This window comes from Trichechus manatus, unplaced genomic scaffold (genome assembly GCF_000243295.1).
Source record: "Trichechus manatus latirostris isolate Lorelei unplaced genomic scaffold, TriManLat1.0 scaffold00125, whole genome shotgun sequence".
NCBI lineage: Eukaryota > Metazoa > Chordata > Mammalia > Sirenia > Trichechidae > Trichechus > Trichechus manatus.
The window spans coordinates 2234271-2260825 of NW_004444061.1; the positions used below are offsets into that span (position 1 = coordinate 2234271).

Below are 26555 nucleotides of genomic sequence, written 5' to 3' on the forward strand. Positions count from 1 at the left end.
CTGAGGATAAGATTTACCCTTTGACATGTTAAGGATGGAAAAATATAGACAGTCACCTTCCTAGCTTCTCTCAAATCGTCATCAGTACAGCTTTAGTACTTCCCCTAAGGAGGTTTGCTGCTAAATTCACTATCTGTAAAGAGGAGGTGTACAGACAAGGCTAACAGGAAAACTCCAAATAGGACTGGGTTAGCCAATACAATAAATACATAGTAGAAATGAGTTTTTAATTTTACAGGAAAACTCCAAATAGGACTGGGTTAGCCAATACAATACCTTGTAGAAATGAGTTTTTAATTTTCTTCTTGCAAACCTAAGATAATAGTTGTTGTTAGTTGCCATTGAGTCATTCAGACTCACGACGACCTCAGGTGTTACAGAGCAGAACTGTTCCATAGGGTTTTCTTGGTTGTAATCTTTAAGGAAGTAGATCTCCAGGCCTTTTCTTCCCTGGGAAGGTGGGTGGGTTCAAACCACCAACCTTCAAGTTAGGTAGGAATGAATGCAAACCCTATGCCGACAATTTAAGCGCCTCCTTTTAGCCAAGCCTTTCATAAGGAACCACAGATTCTTCTCAGAAAGAGGGTACTGGGTTTGTTTTGGTTCTCTCCGTTCTCCTGTTCGCCACCCTAGTTCATCTGAAATTCAGTGAAGCAAGGACTAGGAAAAGGGACGCGTGGGTATTCCCCATCCTGGCTATTTAGGCCCTGAATCACCACCAGTTGACTGCACTTTCGCCCTCAGCCAGCAGCAATCAAGACTTTTCACTAGAAAAATCTGGTCTTGTACTTAAAAGGAAGAGTAGTGGGAGACGGGAAAGGCGGAGGAGAGGACTGGGATGAAGGGCGTGGAGAGCCGCTCCCGCCGCGGAGTCGGAGGCGCCGAGGGGCTGGACGCCCCGAGGCGGCGAGCCCAGGAATGTGTAGTCCGAACCGCGGACGGCGGGCGCGGAGCGCCGAGTGAGGGCAGTAGCGGCGGCCCAACCGCGGCGCCGCGCACCTGAGCGCTGGGGGCGGGGCGTCGGCCGGCACGACCCTCCCCGTCTACGCCGCGCCCCTTGTGCGCCGCCTCGGGCCTTTCCGCTCGAGCTTCGGCGCCTTTCGGCTCCCCTCCCGCTCCTCGCTCTTACTCTGTCCCTCCCTCCTATCCCAGGAAAGCCGCGAGCAAGGGACGGCGAGTTTGCCGCGGCTTGTTCCGCGCCGGCTGGGGACTGCGCGGCCGCTTTGGCTCACCTGGGCACGCTCCCCGCCCCTTTGCTCCGTGCTCGTTACCCCAAACTCTTCCGAGGTAAGGAGTTGACCTGTCGCCCGCGCTGGCGTCGGGCGCCTGCCACCTCCTCGGCTTGGCCGGACAGCTGGTGTCTGCTCGGGTCCCCGCCTTCCCCCCGAGCCGGAGAGGGGCTCCGTGCCTCTCTCCCCAATGGGGGTATAGGTAGTGGGGACTTCGGCCTGGCGGCGGCCGGAGACAGGGGGCGGGCGGTGAAATAGACCGACAGGTGGCGAGGTCTCGTCTCGATCCCCCGACCGCTGCAGGCGCTGACCCTGGTGAGAAAGGGGCGGGCGGCGGGGGCTGGGCCCTCGGGGGTGGGGTCATCTCTCTCTCCTCCCCTCCCCTCGAGGCGCGGCGATCCCCTTCAGGGTGCAGCCAGCCGCCCGCCGTGTAGGTGCGTCGAAGAAACTTTGCTGGGTCGAGGCCCGGCAGTCGCTTTCTGTCGAGAAGTGGGCGCGCTCTGCTGGGGCTCTCAGGGGTACGGCCGAGGAGGAGACCCTCGGGCCGAGCTAGGACCTCACGTTTCCTTTCCCCGCTCCCCTCTTGTGTCTTCCCTCAGACCTGCCAGCTACTGGGGGAGCCGCGGCTGTTTCCGCGCCGTGGGGTCGTTCCCTTGCATCCTCCTGGCCGTGGGAAGGAAGAGGCGGTGGCGGCTGGAGCGGGGGTGGGCAGCCTGAGGTGAGAGCTCTGCCGGCCCCGCTGGGAATATGGCGACTGGTGGCTACCGGGCCAGCAGCGGCAGCACCACAGACTTCCTGGAGGAGTGGAAGGCGAAGCGCGAGAAGATGCGCGCCAAACAGAACCCCCCGGGCCCGGCTGCCACGGGCGGGGGCAGCAGCGACGCGGCCGGGAAGCCCCCAGCGGCGGTGCTGGGCACCTCGGCGGCAGCGGTGGCCAACGAGCTCAACAACAACCTTCCGGCCAGCGTCGCCGCACCTGCCGCCCCCAGCCCCGGGGGCGTGAACTGCTCTGTCGGCCCCGCGGCTCTGGCCCGGGCCGTCCCGGGTTCGCGGAGGCCCGAGGATGAGCCCCCTGCTGCCGCCGCCCCCGCCTCGGGGCCACCGCCGCTCCGGGGCGACGAGGAAGAGCGAGACGGCGGCCCGGAGAAGGGCAAGAGCTCGGGCCCCAGCGCCAGGAAAGGCAAGGGGCAGATCGAGAAGAGAAAGCTGCGGGAGAAACGGCGGTCCACCGGCGTGGTCAACATCCCCGCGACAGAGGTGAGCCGGACCTTGGCGGGCCTGCTTGTCTCTTCTTCTAGGGCGAGCCCGGTCTCCGGGGTCCGGAGTTTACCCTCTCTACCTCGTTGTTTTTATCCTTTCACCGAGTTATGCAGGCAGAGGGTGATGGAGTTTTACTCTGGAACAAATGCTTTCTGGGAAGTTCCCCCAATCCAAAGTTAGGACACGTGCTTTTCGGACATCCGGACTAAGGGCTCTGACCCAGGCTACTTTACAGTGGTGGAAAAACAACTTGTGGCTCCAGGACTTGCCTACCTAGGCTTGTGTTTATGTTTTAACTGTTAGAAAAATTGATTAGTGATGATGATGATATAGTCCATTTAGTTTCCCACGTGTCCATCTTAAGGTATCAGATTACTTATCTTTACTTACTGTCTTGACACTGGTTAATGGCACCTGTGAAGCAAATGTGGTTTTAGCAATATCCAAGTTACCTTTATTTTGCCGTGACTCCGAAGGAGTGTATGCACTAATTCGTATATAAACCAACTTTTTTGGAAATAGTGTTGCACAACACACAGTTTTTTTCTGAGTAATATTTAGGACAGTAGGGACACAGTAGCAACCAGCAGTTCTTTTAGTTTAAATGATGATCTCTCCTCGTATTTAAGTGTTTGGCCCTGTGTATTCTGGAACACACTTATGGTAGCGTTGGGTGTTTTTTTGCCTTTTGGTGTTTTGGGGCAGTCTGAACATTTCTGCAGGCAGGAGCATTTTCCATTAGAGTGGTGAAGCATTTTAACTTAGTGTATGACTCCTTACCCCCAACAAAACAGAACAATCCGAAATGAAAATTTGTAGCTCACCGGTTTTGGGAAGTGATTCAACTATCTTGTTTCACCCAAAGTAGCTCCATCTTTTTTCTCATTGGCTCTGTAGGTTTCACATTTTTTTACTCATGGCCTTCTGATTTACTCAAGTTTGACATTTAGTAAATAGCTATTAAGAATTTACTAACCTTACTTGTGGTTTTAAATAAAAGCATTTGCAATAAATTAGGGTGTATATCAAACATACCCAAATTTTTAAGCCTTGACTGTGATTTACCTGGAAAATCAAGAGTTTTTCTTTGTAGGATGTGTTTTTATAGGAGTGTTCCAGAGAGATTTTTATCAGCCAGCAAAACTCCTCTGCGGTTTGCTACTTGCACAAAAGATCTGTTACTCATTAAATTGCTTTAAAAGGAATTCATAAGAGTGGTCATCAAATTTCTAGGTTTTTTTTTTTTTTTTTAGTTAAAAACATGTAGGTTAAGGGGAAGCTGAAGACAAGGCTTTGGAAGAGCTGCATTCCTCAGATTTATTTTTAAAATTAGCTGATGATCCAAATAAAAGAATTTGTCATCTTCAATCTTTTCCTCACTGTTCATCTGACGGGGGCCTTATTTTGAGAAATATCTTGGCAGATATTAAACTTCACTTTTTGTCTGTCTGCCTGCGCTAAAATTATTTCCTCAAGTACTTTTTTTTTTTTAAAACAAGGGTAATGTTTACTGTGGTAAATAAGTAGAGTGTATCTTGTGAGATCCTGAGAAACATCCTTTGTTAATATTCCTGCTTTGGATAAGGGAACATAGTGCTGAGAATGTAGATGACTCTCCACTACATTTGAGTCTAATACTCTGGAATGTTTTTCGTTTGGGTGTTGGCAACGCCTAAATTTAATCTTCCTTAAAAACAAATAACCCAGGGTACCATTTTTGTCTGTGGAATTTGATCCTTTTTTATTGAATAGGGAGTTGAGGACTGTTTTTTTTAGTGGTAACTATGGCTCTATCTGCTTCATGATGTCTGACCTAATAACACAACATGGTAATGTTTTACCACAGTATCTAATTGCCTCCTCTCCGTATTTAGTTTTTTAAAAACAAATCAAGTGTTTCAGATTATTTTAATAGTGGTAGAATATATGGCACAAAACTTTAAAAGTGCACCATTTTCATGTCTTCAGATTGTTGCCCTTTTAGAATTATGTACCATTTCTTTTAGTCATTTCAACCATGAGAATACCTGTTGTGGAGTTAGTTGTGTATTACAACTTTGCACTCTTGTTTGAAAAAGTCATATTGCATTTTACAAAATTTTCAGGTATGAAAATATTGTAAAGGTGAAAATCTGCCTATAGTCTGTCAATATTCAAAAGTAGAATTGTATTATATCTGATATTAAGACTCTTAGTTTTATAAGGTATTCCCAACTAAGTTTATATTAATAGATAAGCACGTAACTTGTACGTAAAGAGTCTGTTTTAGTAGTTGGTAAACATTAAGTTCTTTTGAGAAGTGTTTATTACACATCTGTGTGACCCATTTTTTGAGACTTTCGTTAACTCATTTTACTAATTACAGAGTATTATAAAATTATTATATAGGTACCTGACAGCAGCGGAAGATACCAAAATCAACTAGAAGATAGTTTTAGCAAGTATGCAGGTCAAAAACTGAAAATGACAGGTGGGGATGGGAGACTGTGTATGATAACTGTAATAAAATATGTAAATATCCAGATGCTCTCTAATGAGATAAACTAGTTCTTGTATATTAGGTTAGAGAAAATTTTAATGTTTTTTTCTATTTCCTTGGTAATAATTAGACCAAATTGGATAATTTGGATGTGACATACTTTTTGCCAGTAATTTTTGTACTTCTAGCAGATCAGTCAAATGTTTATTACATGACTATGTTCAAGGCACCATCCTAAGCACTGTAGAGAAAACAAGAATAAGGCAGTGCATATTCTCAAGAAGCAAGACTGTAATCTAGGAAGAGTGATAAGGCATAATTACATGAAAAAGCTTAGGTATTGAGCTAACAGTTTAAAAGCCATCTTAAGGCAGCATGTAACCAATGTTTATTAGATATTTCGTGCGTTTAAAGGGAAGAGATGATTGGAGTGGGGGAAACTATTGAGGATCAGGGTCTTGAACGGAGTATTATTTATATTTTTTTTTATAGTTATGTATTTATGCATATATTTATACATGCATATATGCATTTACATGCACCCATTTGTATAAAGAGGGAGCCCTTGAGGCTCAGTGGTTAAGCACAAGGCTGCTAACCGAAAGGTGGACAGTTTGAACCCACCAGCTGCTCCATTGGAGAACGATGTGGCAGTCTGCTTCCAGAAAGATTAAAAAAAAGAAAAACAAAAAACCACCAAGCCCGTTGCCATCTAGCAGATTCCAGCTCATACTGGGTTCTTCCAACTGTAGGGTTTCCGAGGAGCAGCTGGTGGATTCGAACTGCTGACCTTTTGGTTAGCAGCCAAGCGCTTAACTGCTGCCCTACCAGGGCTCTTCCGTTAAGATTACAGCCTTGGAAACCCTATGAGGGAAGTTCCACTCTGTTTTATAGTATTGCTGTGAGTAGGAATCGACTTGACGGCATCGAGTTTGGGGTTTTTTTTTTTTTTTGTATTTGTGTAGTATGTTAAATATCAGAATGCAGTAGTCAACACTGACAGCACATTAATATCATATGAAGATCTTTAAAAAATGCCTCCTACCTAAGCTGTTTCCCCTCCCCTCATTATGGTTTAATGGATCTGGGATGGATCCCAGGCATTAATATTTTTATAAGCTCCCCATGTGATTCTAATGTGAGTCAGGGTTAAGAAGTATTGAGCTGCAGTCTGGGAATACAGGAATGAATAAGACACAGTCCTTGCCCGCAAGGAGCTCTCAAGTAATAAAAGGACGTGTGCTGAGAACAGTGATAGGATAGTGCCCTGAGCACATTACCTAACTCAAAGAGGAAATGCATAGTCCAGGAAGGCTGCTGAGAGACTCAAGACACCTGTTCTCAGTGCTTGTGAAGTTATTGCTGTTGAGTAGGCTTGCATGAATGGATTAATGGAGATGATTGCCATAGACAATACAGTCTTTCGATAGGTAGAGGTCATATGGCACTGAAGTTTTGATTTAAATGATAACAGTTAACATATATTGAAAACTTACGTTTTCATAGTGGTTGGCTACCGTGCATTATGTTTTCATAATCCTCTCAACAATCCCATGTGGTAGTTAGAGCTTCTCTTTTTACCCCTTTTTCCAGAGGAGAAAACCAAGGCTTAGAGAGCTTAATTGGCTCAAGATCATAGAAAGTGAATAAATGGTTAGAGTAGTATTTTAAATGTTTTTGTGTTTCTAAGGAAAGGACCATTGTTAAGAATTAAATTACCCTACCTTGCATTATTTAGCTTATTTTCCTATATTTTTTCCATAGTTTTTTATTGGAGGTTATCTTAAATAATTCAACCTCTGAATTGAGGAAAACAGTGAAAGCGTGGAATTTGAATAGAAATTAAGGTCAAATTTGTAGACCCAGAGAATGCTTCTTACCAGCTAATGTATCGCTTGCTCAGCAAACTTTTGAACACCAGCAAAATATAAATCTGTCTTTGACTGTTGTTGTTGTTAGGTGCCATCTAGTTATTTCCAACTCATAGTGACCCTGCGTACGACAGAATGAAACACTGCCCGGGCCTGGCACCATCCTCATGATCATTGTTATGCTTGATCCCTTTGTTGCAACCACTGTGTCAGTCCATCTCCTTGAGGGTCTTCCTCTTTTTCACTGACCTGTGCTTTACAAAGCATGATGTCCTTCTCCAGTGACTGATTCCTACTGATAACATGTCCAAAGTATTTGAGACAAAGTCTCACCATCCTTGCTTCTGAGGAGCGTTCTGGCTGTCCTTCCAAGACAGATGAGTTTGTTCTTTTGGCAGTCCATGATATATTCAGTATTCTTCGCCAACACCGTAATTCAAAGGCATCAGTTCTTCTTCGATTTGCCTTATTTATTGTCCAACTTTTGCATGCATATGAGGTGATTGAAAATACCATGACTTAGGTCAGGCGCACCTTAGTCTTCAGCGTGACATCTTTTTTTTTTTTTTTTTTTTAAACACCTTAAAGAGGTCTTTTGCAGCAGATTTGCCCAGTGCACTGCATCGTTTGATTTCTTAACTGCTGCTTCCATGGGTGTTGATTGTGGATCCAAGTAAAACGAAATCCTTGACAACTTCAATATTTCCTCCGTTTAGCATGATGTTGCTTACTGGTCCAGTTTTGAGAATTTTTGTTTTCTTTATGTTGAGGTGTAATCCATACTGAAGGCTGTAGTCTTTGATCTTCATCAGTAAGTGCTTCAAGTCGTCTTCGCTTATAGCGAGCAAGATTGTGTCATCTGCATAACACAGGTTGTTAATGAGTCTTCCTCTGATTCTGATGCCCCGTTCTTCTTCATATAGTACAGGTTCTCGGATTATTTGCTCAGCATACAGACTGAATAAGTGTGATGAAAGGACACAACCCTGATACACACCTTTCCTGACTTTAAACCATGTAGTATCCCCATGTTCTATTTGGACGACTGCCTCTTGATCTATGTACAGGTTCCTCATGAGCACAATTAAGTGTTCTGGAATTCCCATTCTTTGCAGTGTTATCCATAATTTGTTATGATCCACACAGTCGAATGCGTTGCATACTCAGCAAAACACAGGTGAACATCTTTCAGAATACCAGAATCTTTGACTAGCAGTTAGAAGATGTGGATCTTTGATTTTAGTTAAATAATAAAGATATGTTGTTTTTCTGTCAAGATGGGGTTATAACACTTAGGATAGTTAAAGGGAGGGTAAAAGAGCATTTAATATATCAAAGTACTTTTAAATGAACACAATTTAGGTCATAATTATTCAGCATATTTGATGATGAGACGGTTATTAAGCACCAGGCTATAGGGTCACTGAGTCAAATCAACTCGACAGCACTGGGTTTTGGATTTCGATATGAATACAGACTATCTCTACTCTGCTTCTTACCATGTATGTGACCCTCTGGCAAGTAAATAACTTACTCTCAGCCCCATTTTCCCATAGGGTTGTGGTAAGAATTAAATGAATCAATATATATAAAGTGCTTAGAACAGTGCCTGGGACATAAAAGCACACCATAAATGTCATCTACTTTAATTATGTAACCATTGTTTACTTAGTAAACCTTATAAATCCAGGTAGATTAAGAAATGCCTTTGGTATGCCCATTATATTCCAGACTGTCCACCCTTCTATGTGATGAGTCCGGAGGTGAACTAATAGTGATCCAAAGTTGGAGAAAATTAAACTTGTGAATGGGGTAGATGTAGTGTAAACATGAGACTGCTTAATATAATGTTAAGCCCAGCTTGTCTAAATATTTGAGTTTATTGATAAAGTTAATTGAAATTTTAATATTATCAGGATTTGTAATGAGTTGTTTGAGCTGAGGTGCTTTTTCTATAAAAACAATAGTTACATAATTAAAGTAGATGACATTTATGGTGTGCTTTTATGTCCCAGGCACTGTTCTAATAAGCACTTTATATATACTGATTCATTTAATTCTTACCACAACCCTATGGGAAAATGGGGCAGAGAGTAAGTTACTTACTTGCCAGAGGGTCACATATGCGGTAAGAAGCAGAGTAGAGATAGTGTGTATTCATATCGAAATCCAAAACCCAGTGCTGTCGAGTTGATTTGACTCAGTGACCCTATAGCCTGGTGCTTAATAACCGTCTCATCATACTTCAGTGTATTACATACTATATACCTCATTTAAGAAAGACAGATTTTATTTTAGGGGTAAAATTATAGGATGCTAATAGGAGTCCCTGGCGCAAACAGTTAAGAGCTTGACTACTAGCTGAAGGGTTAGCAGTTCAAACCCACCTATAGGTGCCTCGGAAGATAGGCCTGGCATTCTGCTTCCGAAAGGTCACAGGCTTGAAAAATCTATGTAGCAGTTCTACTCTGCATACATGGGGTCGTCATGAGTTGGAATCAATTCACTATCAACTAACAACAACATCATGTTCCTGTAGAATTTGAAAATTATAAAAGTTGGAGGAAGTTGGAACTTTAATAGAAAAATTTGAGCGCAAATAAACATATAGGAAGTAGCATCCAGATTCCTATTTAAAATCATCATCATGCTGGTGGCTTATTTATGCTCCATCCCTGATTCCCCATGTCCGTTGTTTTGACATTGGTTTTTAGTATGTGTGATCTGGCCAGAAAACAATTATGCTACTTAACAGTATGCTGATATAATGTTTTAGAAGTCTAAAATTATTGGCATATATAAGGATTTGAAATTTTCTAAGTGCTTTTGTGTTCTTTTTAAAAATTGAGATTTAATCCACATACCATAAACTTCATACTTTTAAAATGTACAACTCAGTGGGTTTTTTAGTAAATTCACAAGGTTATGCTCTAAGTGCTTTTATATTTTCATCTTAATTTTTCATTATGTGCCTAGAACGTGTGGTACTTAAGTTTTAGCTTTCCACTGAGTAAAGTACAACAGTAGTCAAACTAGGGATGGATATGTTTTGTGCTGTTTCATTTGCCTGTAGGCAAAAGTGTTCTTGACTAGCCAGTTCATTCTCACTGTATTTTGTTATTGCTGAGGCAAATTTCAGTTTAAGTCTTAGATGTTTGTGTTTATAGCCATATACCTACTGGTACAGAATTTGACCCTCAGCAATCTGTTATATTCTCCTTAGGTTATTTAAAATTACACTGAGCAGCACCTCTGGATAACATTGTAAGAATATTTAATTTTTTATTTTTTCCCATACCAAAATTTATACATACATTGTTATGTTGCCTTTATTGCTCTCCCCATACTGTGACATGTGACAGCACACTCCTCCTTTCCATCCCTGATTCCCCATGTCCATTCAACGAGCTCCTAACCCTCTCTGCCTTCCCATCTCACCTCTGGACAGAAGCTGCCCATTTAGTCTCTTGTACCTACTTGAGCTAAGAGGCAAACTCCTCATGAGTATCGCTTTATGTCCCAGAGTCCAGTCCAATCCCTGTCTGAAGAGTTGGCATTGGAAATTGTTTTAGTTCTGGGCTGATAGAGAATCCCCGGGCCATGCTTTCCGGGGTTCCTCCAGTCTCAGACCATTAAATCTGGTCTTCTTACTAGAATTTGAGTTCTGTATCCCACCTTTCTGCTGCTCCATCCAGGACTTTCTGTTGTGTTCCCTGTCAGGGTGGTCATTGGTGGTAGCTGGGCACCATCTAGTTCTTCTGGTCTCAAGCTAATGAAGTCTCTGGTTTATGTAGCCCTTTCTGTCTCTTGGACTACTACTTTCCTTGTGTCTTTGGTATTCTTCATTTTCCTCTACTCCAGGTGGTTGGGACCAATTGATGCATCTTAGGTGGCCGCTTGCAAGCTTTTGAGACCCCAGACGCAACTTATGTACGTCGACAGGAGAACATTTTCTTAATAAGCTTTGTTATGCCAGTTGACCTAGATGTCCCCTGAAAGCATGGTCCCCAGACCCCTACCCCTGCTACTCTGTCCTGCAAAGTGTTTGTTGTCTTCAGGAAACTTCTTAGCTTTGGTTTAGTCCAGTTGTACGGACTTCCTCTGTAGTGTGTGCTGTCCTTCCCTTCACCTAAGATAATTCTTATCTACTATCTAGTTAGTAAATAACCCTCCCCCTCCTTCCCCACCCTCCTAACCATCAAATAATGTTTTCTTCTGTGTTTAAACCTTTTTTTGAGTTCTTATAATAGTGGTCTTATACAATATTTGTCCTTCTGTGACTGACTAAGTTCACTCTGCATGATGACCTCCAGCTTCCTCCGTGTTATGTTTCACGGCTTCATCATTGTTCTTTATCGTTGCACGTAGTATTCCATTGTGTGGATATACCAGAATTTGTTTATCCATTTGTCCATTGATGGACACCTAGGTTGTTTCCATCTTTTTGCTATTGTGAACAGTGCTGCAGTGAACATGGGTGTGCATATATCTATTCGTATGATGGCTCTTATTTCTCTAGGATATAGTCCAAGGAGCGGGATAGCTGGATCGTATGGTACTTCTATTTCTAGCTTTTTAAGGAAGTGCCAAATCGATTTCCAAAGTGATGGTACCATTTTACATTCCCTCCAACAGTGTATAAGTGTTCAGTCTCTCCACATCCTCTCCAGCATTTCTTATTTTGTGTTTTTTGGATTAACGCTAGCCTTGTTGGGGTGAGATGATATCTCATTGTACTTTCGATCTGCATTTCTCCAATGGCTAATGATCGTGAGCATTTCTTCACGTGTCTGTTAGCTGCCTGAATATCTTCTTTGGCAAAGTACCTGTTCATATCCTTTGCCCATTTTTTAATTGGGTTGTTTGTCTTTTTGTTGTTGAGGTTTTGCAATATCGTGTAGATTTGAGAGATTAGACATTGTTTGGATTTGTCGTAGCCAAAATTTTTTTCCCAGTCTGTAGGTTGTCTTTTTACTCTTTTGGGGAAGTCTTGGTGAGCGTAAGTAAGTGTTTGATTTTTAGGAGCTCCCACTTATCTAGTCTCTCTTCAGGTTTGTATTGTATTTATGCCATGTATTAGGGCTCCTAGCTTTGTCCCTGTTTTTTCTTCCATGATCTTTATTGTTTTTGATTTTATATTTAAGTCTTTGATCCATTTTGAGTTAGTTTTTGTGCGTGGTGTGAGGTATGGGTCTTGTTTAAGTTCAAAAAACTGCTGGATATCCGGTTATGTCAGCACCATTTGTTAAAGAGACTGTCTTTTCCCCCAGTTAACAGACCTTGGGCCTTTGTCAAATACCAGCTGCTCATAGGTGGATGAATTGATGTCTGGATTCTCAATTCTGTTCCTTTGATGTATGTATCTGTTGTTGTACCAGTACCAGGCTGTTTTGAGTACCATGGCGGTATAGTAGGTTCTAAAATCACGTAGTGTGAGGCCTCCCACTTTGTTCTTCTTCTTGAGTAATGCTTTACTTATTTGGGGCCTCTTCCCAGAATATTTAATTTCTAAAAGCAGCAAAATTGTACATTTCAGAGGTAGAAACAGCTTTAGTGAGTTCAAATCTTAGCATCTGAATTGGCTAATAAATGCTTATTTTATTCTGATAGTCTTTAGAAATTTCATTCACCAGACTTTTACAGGTCACAATATATTTTTTTAATAATAATCTTTTATTTCATATAGTTAAATTTAAAGAAAAAGTTGTATTCTGAAAGTGAATATTGTGTTAGGGTTTTGCTGAATTGAATAGATAAAGAAATTTTATGTTATAGGTTACAATTCTGTGTGTCCAAACGCATAGCCATTGGGTTGATTCCGACTCATAGCGACCCTATATGGAAAGAGTAGAACTGCCCTGTAGGAAGGGCTGAATTTGAGCTGCCAACCTTGTGGTTAGCAGCGGAACTCTTAACCACTGAACCACCAGGGCTCCATCCGTATGTATAGAGGTTGGTATTTATGGCACATATTTTTAATATTAATATCACACAGAAGTAAAATTTTGCGGAAGATAATTGAAAAACTGATGCAGCAGTACACTGACAGGGAACTGCCAGAAATTCAAGCCAGGTTCAGAAGAGGACGTGGAACGAGGGATATCGTTGCTGATGTCAGATGAATCTTGGCTGAATTCAGAGAATACCAGAAAGATGTTTACTTGTGTTTTATTGACTATGCAGAGGCATTCAACTGTATGGATCCTAACAAATTATGGATAACATTGTGAAGAATGAGAATTCCAGAACGCTCAATTGAGCTCATGGGGAACCTCTACATACAACAGAATAAGGGGATGTTGCGTGATTTAAAATCAGGAAAGGTGTACATCAGGACTGTATCCTTTCACCATACTTACTCAGTCTGTGTGTTGAGCAAATAATCCGAGAAGCTAGACTATACGAAGAGGAATGGGACTTCAGGATTGGAGGAAGACTCATTAACAACCTGTGTTATGCAGGTGATGCAAACTTGCTTGCTGAAAGCAAAGAGGACTTGAAGCAGTTACTGAGGAAGATCAAAGACTACAGCCTTTAGTATGGATTAAACCTCGACATGAAACAAAAATCCCCACAACTGGACCAGTAGGCAACATCGTGATAAATGGAGAAATGATTGAAGTTGTCAAGGATTTCATTTTCCTTGGATCCACAGGTAACGCCCATGGAAGCAGCAGTCAAGAAATCAGATGACGTATTGTGTTAGACAAATCCGCTGCAGAAGACCTCTTAAAGTGTTGAAAAGCAAAAATATCTGTCACTTTGAGGACTGAAGTGTGACTGACCCAAGCCATGGTATTTTCAGTTGCCTCATATGCCTGCAAAAGCTGGACATTGAATAAGGAAGACTGAGAGAGATTGATGCCTTTGAATTATTGTATTGGCAAAGAATATTGAATATACATACCATGGACTGCCAGAAAAACAAACACGTCTGTCTTGGAAGACTTACAGCCAGAGTGCTCTTTGGAAGCAAGGATGGCGAGACTTTGTCTCACATATTTTGGGCATGTTATCAGGAGGGACCAGCCCCTGGAGAAGATTCTTAATATAAACTCTAGGGGACTAAGTGATTAGGATAAATAAAATTAACATACAGAATAAAAAAGTTTTGTAATGAATTAATATATACCATTTAAAACCAAGCTTGTCTGTGGGTATATGAGTGAACTACTTAATCTTACCTCTTTGAGAAATTTGCTGGTTATGTAAAGTATGAAGTAATTTTCTATGACTTTTGGAATTTCTCGTAGAATATTTTTTAGTTGTATTTAAAAGAATGGAAATCTCAGTTATGAGGGAAAGAGTTAATATTCAGAAGATGATACTTGAAGAATATGAATAAAAGGTAAGATAGCGCGAACAGTCAAATTACTTTTGGCTTTCGAAAAATTTTTTTTTTAATTTTACTGTGAGGTGAAAGTTTACAGTGTAAATTAGTTTCTCATTAAAAAATTTATGCACAAATAGTTTTGTGACATTGATTTCAGTCCCCACATTTTATCAGTACTCCCCCTTTCCCTTTACTTCCCTGCATTCCCCGAGTCCATTCCTTCAGTTTTCATGTCCCTTCCTGCATTCTCGTCTTTGCTTTTGGGCAGGCATTGTCCATTTGGTCTCCTATACTTGATTGAACTAAGAAGCACATTCCTCAACGTGTATTGTTGTTTGTTTTATAGGCCTGTCTGATCTTTGACTGAAAAGTGGACATTAGGACCTTAGCTTCAGTTCTGAGTTAGCAGGGTGTCTGGCGACTCTAGTCTCAGGGGTTCCTCCAGTATCTGTCAGACCAGTAAGTCCGGTCTTTTTATGTGTGCGTGAATTTGAATTTTGTTGTACAACTTTCTCCTGCTCTGTCCGAGACCCTCTATTGTGATTCCTGTCAGAGTGGTTGGTGGCGATAGTCAGGTACTATCTAGTTCTTCTGGGCTCAAGCTGATGGAGGCTGTGATTCATGTGGTCCGTTAGTCCTTTGGACTAATATTTTCCTTGTGTCTTTGGATTTCTTCATTCTCTTTACTGCAGAATGGATGGGACCAATAGATGTATCTTAGATGGCTGCTTGCAAGCTTTTAAGACCCCAGATGCTACTCACTAAGGTAGGATGTAGAACATTTTCTTTATGAACTGTGTTATGCCAATTGACCTAGATGTCCTCTGAGACCATGGTCCCCAGCCCTTCAAGGTGTTTGGATGCGTCTAGGAATCATCTATGACTTTGTTTTGGTCAAGTTGTACTGACTTCCCCTGTATTGTGCATTGTCTTTCCCTTCACCAAAGTTAACACTTGTCTACTGTCACCAAGGAAGCCCTGGTGTCATAGTGTTTAAGAGCTATGACTGCTAACCAAAAGCTCAGCAGTTTGAATCCACCAAGCACTCCTTGGAGACTCTTATGGGGCTGTTCTATCTGTCCTATAGCATCACAATGAGTCAGAATTGACTCAATGGCAACAGGTTACCACCACCTTATACTCTCCACCCCACCCCCCAAACCATTAAAGATTTCTTTTTTCTGTATGTAAACCTTTTCTTGGGGTTTTATAATGGTGGTCTCATACAATGTCTATCCTTTTGTGATCGACTCATTTCACTTAGCATAATGCCCTCCAGATTGTGAGATGTTTTGCGGATTCATCATTGTTCTTTATTGTTGAGTAGTATTCCATTGTGTGTATGTATCATAATTTGTTTATCCATTCATCTGTTAATGGGCACTTAGGTTGTTTCCATCTTTCTCTTTATTGTGAATAATGCTGCAGTGAACGTGGGTGTGCATCTGCCTATTCCTGTGATGGCTCTTTATTTCTGTAGGATATATGCTGGGAGTGTGATTGCTGGATTGTATGATATTTCTATTTCTGGCTTTTTAAGGAAACGCCATATCATTTTCCATAGTGGTTGTACCATTTTACATTCCCAGCAGCAGTGCATAAGAGTTCTATTCTCCCTGAAACCTCTCCAACATTTGTTATTTTCTGTTTTTTTGATTACTGCCGGTAATGTCAAGTGAGGTGATATCTCATTGTAGTTTTGATTTTCATTTCTCTAATGTCTAATGATCACAAGCATTTCCTTGTGTGTCTGTTAGCTGCCTGAATTTCTTCCTTAAGGAAGTGTCTGTTCATATCATTTGCCCATTTTTTAATTGGGCTGTTTGTCTTTTTGTTTTTGAGATGTTTAAGTATTCTGTAGATTTTAGAGATTAGACCCTTGTCCATGTATGTTTTAGCCAAAAATTTTTTCCCAGTCATTGCGTTCTCTCTTTTCTCTTGGTGAAATCGTTCGATGAGTGTAAGAGTTTAATTTTTAGGAGCTCCCAGTTATCTGGTTTCTCTTCTGGTGTTTGTACATTGTTAGTTATGGTTTGTTTTGTATTTATAACATGTATTAGGGCCTCTAGTGTTATCCTTATTTTTCCTTCCATGATCTTTTTGTATTAGGTTTAGGTGTTTATCCATTTTGAGTTAGTTTTTATGTATGGTGTGAAGTATGGGTCCCGTTTAATTTTTTTACAGATGAACGTCCAGTTTTGCCAGCACCGTTTGTTAAAAAGACTGTCTTTTCCCATTTAATGGACTTTGATCCTTTGTCAGATATCATCTGACCATAGGTGTATGGATTTACATCTCGGTTCTCAATTTTGTTCCATGAGTGGGTTTTGAATTTTTGACAAGACTTCTTGATATCCCATAATACACGAAAAGTTGATCGAAACCAAATTATATAACCTGAAATTAATTTTTTTCTGCTGGTAAAGTAGCATGTTAAAGTAATGTGTTCATTTTAGTTCCCTTGTGGAAATATAAGAAAGTATAGAGAAAATTATCACCTGTTCTATTATACATATTAATATTTTTAATAATTCTGTGTATCTATGTAAAAAATAGAACCACACTGTAAATACAGCATAGTGTGTATTTAATTATTTATCATGTATATTTTTATGGTGTTATTCATACTCCAAAAATAGAGATGGATATGTTTTGTGCTATTTGATGTTAAAATTCTTAAACGTTACTTCATTGGGAAAGGAGTTTACTGCTTCTTTGCCTTATGATGTGGCTTTTGAATTGTTATATTAATAAATTATCTTAAGATAAACAGCTGTTTACTTCTTTCCATATTGTGTTTACTGAGACTTTCTTCAATTCAAAAAAAGGTCTAGGTCATTCAGAGTCTTGTAGGTACTAGAACCTTCAGATAATTGTGAGGTGTGCACAGTTTTTTTTTTTCACCTTGTTTATAGCCTTTGACTTTGGTATGAAATCAGTGGTCAGAGCTGCAGTAATCAGAGTGTATGTGTATGCTGTAATGCAACATACATGTTCCTGAAATGCATCACAATATGAAATGTTGCACACTAAAAACCATAAAGGTATATGGGAAAATGGAATTAGAGGAACAACATTCAAAAATTTTATCAGTGGCACATAAAAAAATAGAAACCTAGTAACGACAATAGTATAATTCTATGCATGTTAAATGATTAAGAAATACAGAAGTACTACAATAAGATGGCACTTTACTTTGGAAAAAACCTAAAGTTTGCTTGTACAAGTGGATATTGGAAGGATTTTAGCTTGTAAGGTATTGTGAAGTGGGGAAGGAGTGTTATCTGAAATCAGACTCAAAGTGTAACCCCAGATGTAGATGAGTGTGGCTTCTAAAACGTGCAGCAAATTGAGGTACCTGTGGATGTTTGAGGTGTGTGTATTTTCTGTGTGGCTGGATTGCAGTTTTCTACACTTACCTAGTATTTCTTATAGTTGAACATAAACAAACGTGAAATTTATATTATGCTCAAATTGTTCCCTACCATATCAATTGTGTGGACAAAATTTGCATTTTCTAATCAAATATTATAATGTATATGTATATGCCAATACATATACAACCATTTGTGTCTGTATCTATGTCAACATCTACATTAATTTGTGTAAAATGTGTAAAGCAATGGTTTGCAAAGATCAAGTAGTGAGATGAAAAAGGAATTAGGAGCATACAATGACTAGAGGTGGGAATATTCATGTAAGAGTATTGTAATAGTGATTGCTAGGATAAAGACAGTAGTAAAGGAGAAAAAGGAATGGATTTGAAAGATTTTCCGTTGGTATGAAAAATTACATAACTGAATACTTTGAGCTGGAAAAGTCTTTAGAGATCATCTAGTCCATTATAAAAAGTATTAACTCGGTTTTTCCGGACTTCTCTTCAAAACTTATGCTGCATTTCAACCTCAACCGTCTTACGTCTAGCAGAGCCTAGCAGTATATTGTTCCAGGGCTAACTTTCCCTCCTTTTCTCAGATCATGCTTATTTTTATTTGTTTCTGAAATATTCAGCCTCTACGTCTTGGTTCATCCAGTCCTGCAGAAATATTCCCTTAATTCTGCCTCACCTTCAGGTTATTGGTCTTCCTCAATTGCTCAACTTCTTTTTTTTTTTTTTTTTTAACTGTGCTTTAAGTGAAAGTTTACAGTTCAAGACAGTTTCTCATACAAAAATTTACACACACATTGCTATGTGACCCTAGCTGCTCTCCTTATAATGTGACAGCACACTCCTCCTTTCGACCCGGATTTCCCGTGTCTGTTCAACCAGCCCCTGTCCCTTTTTGCGTTCTCATCTTGCCTCCAAACAGGAGCTGCCCATTTAGTCTCATGTATCTACTTGAGCTAAGAAGCACTCTCTTGACGAGTATCATTTTATGTCTCATAGTCTAGTCTAATCTTTTTCTGAAGAGTTGGCGTCAGGAATGGTTTCAGTTCTGGGCTAATAGAATGTCCGGGGGCCATGCCTTCCAGTGTCCCTCCAGTCTCAGACCATTAATTCTGGACTTTTTACTAGAATTTGAGTTCTGCACCCCACTTGTCTCCTGCTCTGTCACGGACTCTCTGTTGTGTTCCCTGTCAGGGTGGTCATTGGTGGTAGCCGGGCACTATCTAGTGCTTCTGGTCTCAGCCTGATGGAGTTTCTGGATTATGTGGCCCTTTCTGTCTCTTGGGCTAATATTTTCCTTGTGTCTTTGGTGTTCTTCATCCTCCTTTGCTTCAGGTGGGTTGGAATGAATCGATGTATCTTAGATGGCTGCTTGCTAGCTTGTAAGACCCCAGATGCCACTTACCAAGGTGGGATGCAGAACATTTTCTTAATAAACTTTGTTATGCCAGTTGACCTAGATGTCCTCTGAAACCATGGTTCCCAGACCCTCACCCCTGCTATTCTGTCCCTCAAAGTAGCATATACTGCATGCCTCCTGTATGCCTGGAGCCCTGGTGGGGCAGTGGTTGTGGTGGGGACTTTACATGTGTTATTTCTAATCCTCACATTTGTTCACAAAGTGGGTTTTTATATTCCTCATGTGATCCTCAGAAAGGTTGTGACTTGCCCAAAGGCCATACAAATAAGTGGCAGAACTTGGATTTGACTCCACATCTATTTAGTACCAGTGTCCACACATTGGTTATAGTTGTTGGAAGGAAGGGAGATATGTTTTAGCAGAGAAAACTTTGATATGTAGAGAATTCATGGTGGGGAGTGAATGGAGAACAGCCAGAGAGTAATGAGACGGCCCAATCGTGATGGATCTAAATGCCATGCCAAGGAATTCAGACTTTAATGTATGTTCTTTGTTAGTATTGTTGGCTGAACGGAACACTTATTTCCTCTGTCCATACCTGTTTATGTAATAATTCTGACAGCTTCTGGAAGTGAAAAATTTTGCCTGTCTAATTTGAAGTCATTAAGATGATTTTCTTCTTCAGAGGTAATTATTTATTCAAGAATTGTAAACAATAGCAAATACTGTAAAAAAAAATTGTATACAGTAGAATAAATCCATACTTCTGCATGGGTTAAAAGGAAAGGAGAGAATAGGCTCTAAACAAAGTTGTACCATGTGATTCTTTTGATTACAAAATAATTCTGTACTGAAATAGATTTGGGAGTGACTTTTTGGTAAGGGGCAGGATGGAGTGGAGGTGGGGGACTCTAGTGATATTAAGTTGCCAGAGTCAGTTCTTGGTGTATAACCATGTCCAAGTTTATAGTTTGTTGTGTCCCTGGGTTTGGGCTTTGCCCTGTACTTAATATAAAAGCAGATGTTTATTTCATTCTTAGATTCTTCCAGTTCATCTTGGAATGCAGGTGGTAAAGGATGGACATTGCCTTTGAATCATTTCTCACGTATTAACTATTTGCTCAGCTTCTAAAAATATTTCCTTCCTTCCTTCTACTCCTCCTTTCTCGATTTCTCCCTCTCTGGTTATAAAAAGAAATGTCTTCTTACTGTAGAAATTTTGTGAAAAAAAAATGAAAAAATCAAAACACAGCAAAAACAGGATTATGCAAAGATCATCTATAGATTACTACTATTATTAATTTGACACATTTTCTTCCATTTTTATTTTGATACATTGGGACTGTATAATATGGACATATCTATAACCTACTGTTGTGGTTTGAATTGTGTCCCCCCAAAATATCTGTCAGCTTGGCTGGGTCATGATTCCCAGTATTGTATGATTGTGTGCCATTTTGTAAATCTGATGTGATTTTCTTGTGTGTTGTAAACTCTATCACTGTGAGTTTCTGTGTGATCTCCTTATGAGTTGTAAACTGTCACTATGATGAGGTTATGCTGATGACGTCTACAAGTTGGATAGTGTCTTAAGCCAGTCTCTTTGGAGATATAAAAGAGAGAAACAAGCAGAGACACATGGGAACCTCCTACTATCAAGAAAGCAGTGCTGGGAGCAGAGCGCGTCCTTTGGACCTGAGGTTCCTGCGCAGAGAAGCTCCCAGACCAAGGGAAGATTGATGACACAGACCTTCCTCAAGAGCCGACGGAGAAAGCATTCCCCTGGAGCTGATGCCCTGAATTTGGACTTGTAACCTACTAGACTATGAAAGAATAAACTTCTCTTTGTTAAAGCCATCCACTTGTGGAATCTCTGTTATAGCAGCACTAGATGACTAAGACATCTACTTTTAAATTATGTCATGAATATTACTTCACTTGAACTTTTTTGAAAACAGATGTTAATTACTACATAATATTTTTTTGTTTCTTAAGCAGATAATTCCCACTATCCAATGATAAAAGGAGCCTGTTGGTGCACGTAGTTTGCGATTGGCTGCTAACCTAAAGGTTGGTGGTTCAAACCCACCCAGTGGCTATGTGAAAGAAAGGCCAGACAAATTGCTTCCATAAAGATTATAGCCAAGAAAATCCAGTGGAGGAGTTCTACTGTGTAACACATGAGGTTGCTGTGAGCTGGGGGCTGACTCAATGGCAGGTAACAACAACAATCCAGTGGTAACCATTACTTTATAGTTTTGGTGTACAATTCTTGTGGATAATTTTAGGTACATATATATAAAAAGTCCTGGTGATGCAGTGGTTAAGTGCTTGGTCGCTAACCTAAAGGTCAGCAGTTTGAACCTGCCAGCCACTCCACTGGAGAAAGATGTGCCATTCTACTTCCATAAGGATTTACAGTCTTAGAAACCCTGTGGGGCAGTTCTGCTCTGTCCTATAGGGTCGTTGTGAGTCAGAGTTTTTTAATATACAATAAATACCCAGAAATTTAATCGTTCTACAAATAGTACTGTAACCTTTTTAGTATCAATGTCTTATAGACATCTTTCTCTATTAATAAATATATAGCTGTGTTGTTGTTCTTAATGGTTAAAGAATATTGCATAATTTGCATGTTCTGATATAGCTATCATATATTTACCACCTACTTAATATGTATAGTATCCCTGGTGGCACAGTGGTTAAGCACTCAGGCTTCTAACCAAACGGTTGGCAGTTCTAATCCACCAGCTGCTCCTTGGAAACCGTATGAGGCAGTTTTTCTCTGTCCTATAGTGTCCCTATGAGTCAGAATCGACTCGATGGCAACAAATTTGTTTGGTTTTAGTTTTTGATTATATATAATGTTGGACATTTTGCTCAGCCTTTTGGGCATTTGAATTGCTTATCAGTTCTGTTAACTAGCACTGTCAGGATTTGGATAGTTTTCGTCCTTGAGAAATTCGTAATCTAATTTGGAGAAATAAGATTTTATGTGACAACTAGAACGTTAAAAAAGTGTGTATAATGTTAAATGTTATGCCATATTGTTGGTGCAGAGAAGTGAAAAATCACTAGAAGACCAAGTGGTCCAGAAGTTTCGTGGAGGGAGTGAGATTTGAGCTGAATCTTGAAGGACTAATAAGGAATGGACAGATGAAGAGGAGCGTCATACATTTCACACTGAGAACACACTAGGCAGTGGTACAAAGGAGAGCAACGTGACTGGAATAGGAGAGTTTATAACATGAAATAATAATATAGGTGAAATTGGGGAACAGAATTGTGAAGGACTTTAAAAACTAGGCTGAAGATTTTTGGCTTCACATGTCAGGTTACGGAGAGTAAAGCAGGGTGTTCACATGATGAGAGGAGGATTTTGACAATATCATCTATTGAACAGTGGTGTGCAGAATAGATTGGAGGTAGGAGAGAACAGAGGCAGGAAGACTAGTTGGGAAGTTGTTGCCACAGTCACGTTGGGGACACATATATGTGAAACCATTAGAACAGTATAAAAACCAAATCCACTACCATCAAGTCCATCCAACTCATAGCGACCATACAGGACAGAGTCAAACTGCCTCCATAGGGTTTCCAAGGCTGTAAATCTTTGCAGAAGCCGACTGCCATATCTTTCTTCTGCAGAGTGGCTGGTGGGTTTAAACCACCAACCTTTCAGTTAACAGCTGAGCACTTTAAGCGCTGCACCACAAGGGCTCCTTTAGAACACTGTTGCAGACTACAGCTTACTAGCATTCTGTAAGTTTTATGTCTTGATTAACTGAATGTTAGTGTCCTCGGAGTACTTCAAAATACAGTGTCCCTTAAACCTGGCAAAATTTGGTTGCCAGAATTAAGTAACAAATCTTGAGAGTTAGTGTCTTTAAGGGTTATCTAGGTAACTCTTCCACCTAATACTTTGTACAGTGTTCCTGACAGGCATACAGCTTGACCACCTTCTGCATAGAGGAACTTATGTGAATCACATGATAATTTCAAACAGAGTGATTCAAACCAGAAATCACTTAACACTGCGAGTTGGTGTCTAGAATATTTTATTATTTTGATTATGGGTGAAGAAGAGGGTATTTATATTTCAGAGTAAGCAAGTCATATCAATAATAGATAACATTTTCATGCTTACTGGGCCTGATACTGTTTTTTTTTAATTGTACTTTAGGGGAAGGTTTACAGAACAAATAGTTTCTCATTACACAGTCAGTACGCATATTGTTTTATGACATTGGTTAACAACCCCACAACATGTCAACACTCTCCCTCCTCGACCTTGGAGGACGTTTTTTCTTTTTTGGTGAAAACGTACATAGCCAAAGATACACCATTTCAAAAATTTCTACATGTACAATTCACTGACATCGATTACGTTCTACCAGTTGTGCTGCTATTCTCACTATCCTTTTCCAAATTATTCCCTCACAGTTATCTTCAACTCAGCTGCCCTCTAGGCTTCGCATCAAACCTTTTGAGTTGCTGTTGTCAATTTGATCTCACATAGATAATTCTTTTTTTTTTTTTTTTAGATGAAGGTTTATAGAACAGAATAGTTTCTCATTAAACAGTACACATATTGCCCTATGACAGTGGTTAACAACCCCATGACATGTCAGCACTGTCCTTTCTCAGCCTTGGGTTCCCTATCACCAGCTTTCCTGTCCCCTCCTGCTTTCTAGTCCTTGTCCCTGGACTGCTGTGCCTCATTAGTCCCATTTTGTTTTATGGGGCTGTCCAGTCCCTGGCTGAACGGTGAACCTCGGGAGTGACTTCACTGAGCTAAAAGGATGTCCAGGGGCCATAGTCTTGGGGTTTCTTCAGTCTCTAGGGCCTAACACTATTCTAAGCCCTTTCTGTGTGTTAACTCATTATATGTTTATAAAAGCTCTGTGGAAGTCAGTGCTATTATCTCTATTTTACAGATGAGAAAAGTGAGGCACAGAGATGGGTAAGCCATACCGAAAATCTGATTTGAGGAATTAGTTGCTAAGTTTGGCCTTGTCTTTACTCTTGATTGTTGATTGATTGATTGATGCTTCCAATTTCAGAGTAGGGTCAGTGTTACCTTTTAGCAGTTCACATAGGCAAAGCTGACAGCCTTATGTAAAGCTTGCTTTTAGGGATTTTTTTTTCTTTCTTTTAATTCTTTTGTGGTGGTCAAACACCCCTATAGGACAGAGTAGGACTGCCCCATAGAGTTTCCAAGGAGCACCTAGTGGATTTGGACTGTTGACCTTTTGGTTAGCAGCCGTAGCTCTTAACCACTGTGCCACCAGGGTTTCTAGCAGGTCCCTAGGTGGCACAAATGTTTGCATTCGACTGCTAACCAAAACGTTGGTGGTTTGAACCTACCCATTAGTACTGCGGATGAAAGGCCTGGTGATCTGCTTTCATTAAGATTACAACCAGGAAAGCTGTATGGAGTGCTTCTACTCAGTAACACGTGGGGTCGCTATGAGTCGAAATTGACTTGATGGCAATGGCTTTTTTTTTTTTTAATGTGGTAAAAATATCTGTACAAAATACTTGCCAATTCAACATTTTTTGCATGTACGATACAGTGAGATTGGTTATGTTTATCATGCTGTGCAGCCATCACCACTATCTGTTTCCAAATTATTCTACCACCATTAATAGAAACTCAGTGCCCCCTAAGCTAAGACTCCCCTTTTCTTTTTCCCTCCCACCTGCTTTTAGGTTTATAATTACGTATTTTAAGAATCCTTTCCCATATATCTGCTTATTCTGAGATAAAAGCTACATGTGAGAGGAGGATAAGAGTAGATCAGAGGCCTTACTTATTTTAAAACAGAATAGGTGATAATACCTGGTAGAGCTGAAAACATGATTTGTCGTGGTTAATCTATATGCAGCTGAAGTAAAATTAACTATGATTATATTAAGTACTTGAATTTATTTTTATGCTTAATATAAGAAAATTAAAAGTCTAAAACCAACAATAGTGTCATAATCTTACTTGATTTCTTGGTACCTCAATTTCCAAAAGTTCTAAGTAGAAGAATTAACCCATCGTTGTGGTGCTTTTATGAGGAATCAAATACTAATATAAAGTATACCTACTCTTAGTTCTTTTATTTCTCACAAATCAAACCTACATCAATATAATTGTGTTTTTTCAAGCTTAATATTAATATTTATCTTTATTAATGAACGTGGAATCTACACTTTCAGATTGCTGGTATTTTACAGCCTGTAATCAGTCACCATCCAGTCTCCAGTCAGGAGACAGAAACCACATGAGTTATTTTAACAGAATTTCATATAAAGAATTAACTAAGTAGAAAGAATTATTTACTAGGTAACTGAAAAGGCAAAAAAAGGATACTTAGATACCATAGTAACACCTACAGAAGGTACCTGTCACTTTTAGGACTGGGGAACAAAGGACAAGTGTTGAAATTACTAAAATTTAGAAGCTTGTAAGAGGGGCTTGGTGGAGCTGAAGCTCAGACCTCTGAGAAGGGGCCACTGTTTGACTGGTACTCCAAGTGTTGCCAAAGTGACGAAGTGAGACTGGGGTGCAATTGACAGGAACATAAAGAAAGGAGAAAGTCATATGAGGAGCCCTGGTGGCACAGTAGTTAAGAGCTTGGCTGCTAACCAAAGGTCGGCAGTTCTAACCCACCAGCTGCTCCTTGGAAATGCTATGTGGGGCCGTTCTACTCTGTCCTACAGGATTGCTATGAGTTGGAATCAACTCAATGGCAGTAGGTGTGGTTTTTTTTTTGTTTACTTGAATGAACATTGCCAACGTGAAGAAGTGAGACTGGGGTGAAAACTGACAGGAAAACAAAGAAAGCAGAAAGTCACATGAAGCAAACCTGAAGGAGCAAATCACTTTTTCCTTCTCCAGCCTTGCGGTTTCCCTCTGGCTCTTCCTATTGGCAGAGCTTGACAGAAATGTGATTAAATTGTCTCACTTAATAATGGTTATGTTGTTGTGTGCCATCAAGTTGATTTCGATTCATAGCGACCATATATTAACTTTTGACTGGATATCTGATAATATTAAGGAATTGTTCATTTTTCTGGTTGTGATAATGGCATTGTGAGTGTGTTTTAAAGGAATCCTTTTAGAGATTATATATTGGAATATTTAGAGATTAAATATGTCTGGGATTTGCTTTTAAATAATACCATGGTACTGAAGAAAGAAGTCCAAGCTGCACTGAAGGCACTGGTGAAAAACAAGGCTTCAGGAATTGACAGAATACCAATTGAGATGTTTCAGCAAATGGACACAGTGCTGGAAGTGCTAAGTAGTCTATGCCAAGAAATTTGGAAGACAGCTACCTGGCCAGCCGACTGGAAGAGCTCCATATTTATGCCTATTCCCAAGAAAGGTGATGCAACTGAATGTGGAAATTATTGAACAATATGATTAATATCACATGCAAGTAAAATTTTGCTGAAGATCTTTCGAAAGTTACTGCAGCAGTATATCAACAGGGAACTGCCAGAAATTCAGGCCGGATTCAGAAGAGGATGTGGAACTAGGGATATAATTGATGATGTCAGATGGATCCTGGCTGAAAGCAGAGAATACCAGAAAGATGTTTACCTGTGTTTTATTGACTATGCAAAGGCATTTGACTGTGT

The 26555-nt window shown here is 40.3% G+C and overlaps 1 protein-coding gene across 1 annotated transcript in view; it reads left to right on the plus strand.

Moving 5' to 3' along the window:
• The first annotated feature begins 1881 nt into the window (after positions 1 to 1881).
• Positions 1882 to 26555, plus strand: part of PAWR (pro-apoptotic WT1 regulator) — a 140737-nt gene continuing 116063 nt past the window's right edge. Inside the window, exon 1 of the mRNA XM_004384615.2 lies at positions 1882 to 2486. Within this exon, the coding sequence (XP_004384672.1) occupies positions 1977 to 2486 (510 nt within the window). The 5' untranslated portion in view covers positions 1882 to 1976. The remainder of the gene's footprint in view (positions 2487 to 26555) is intronic.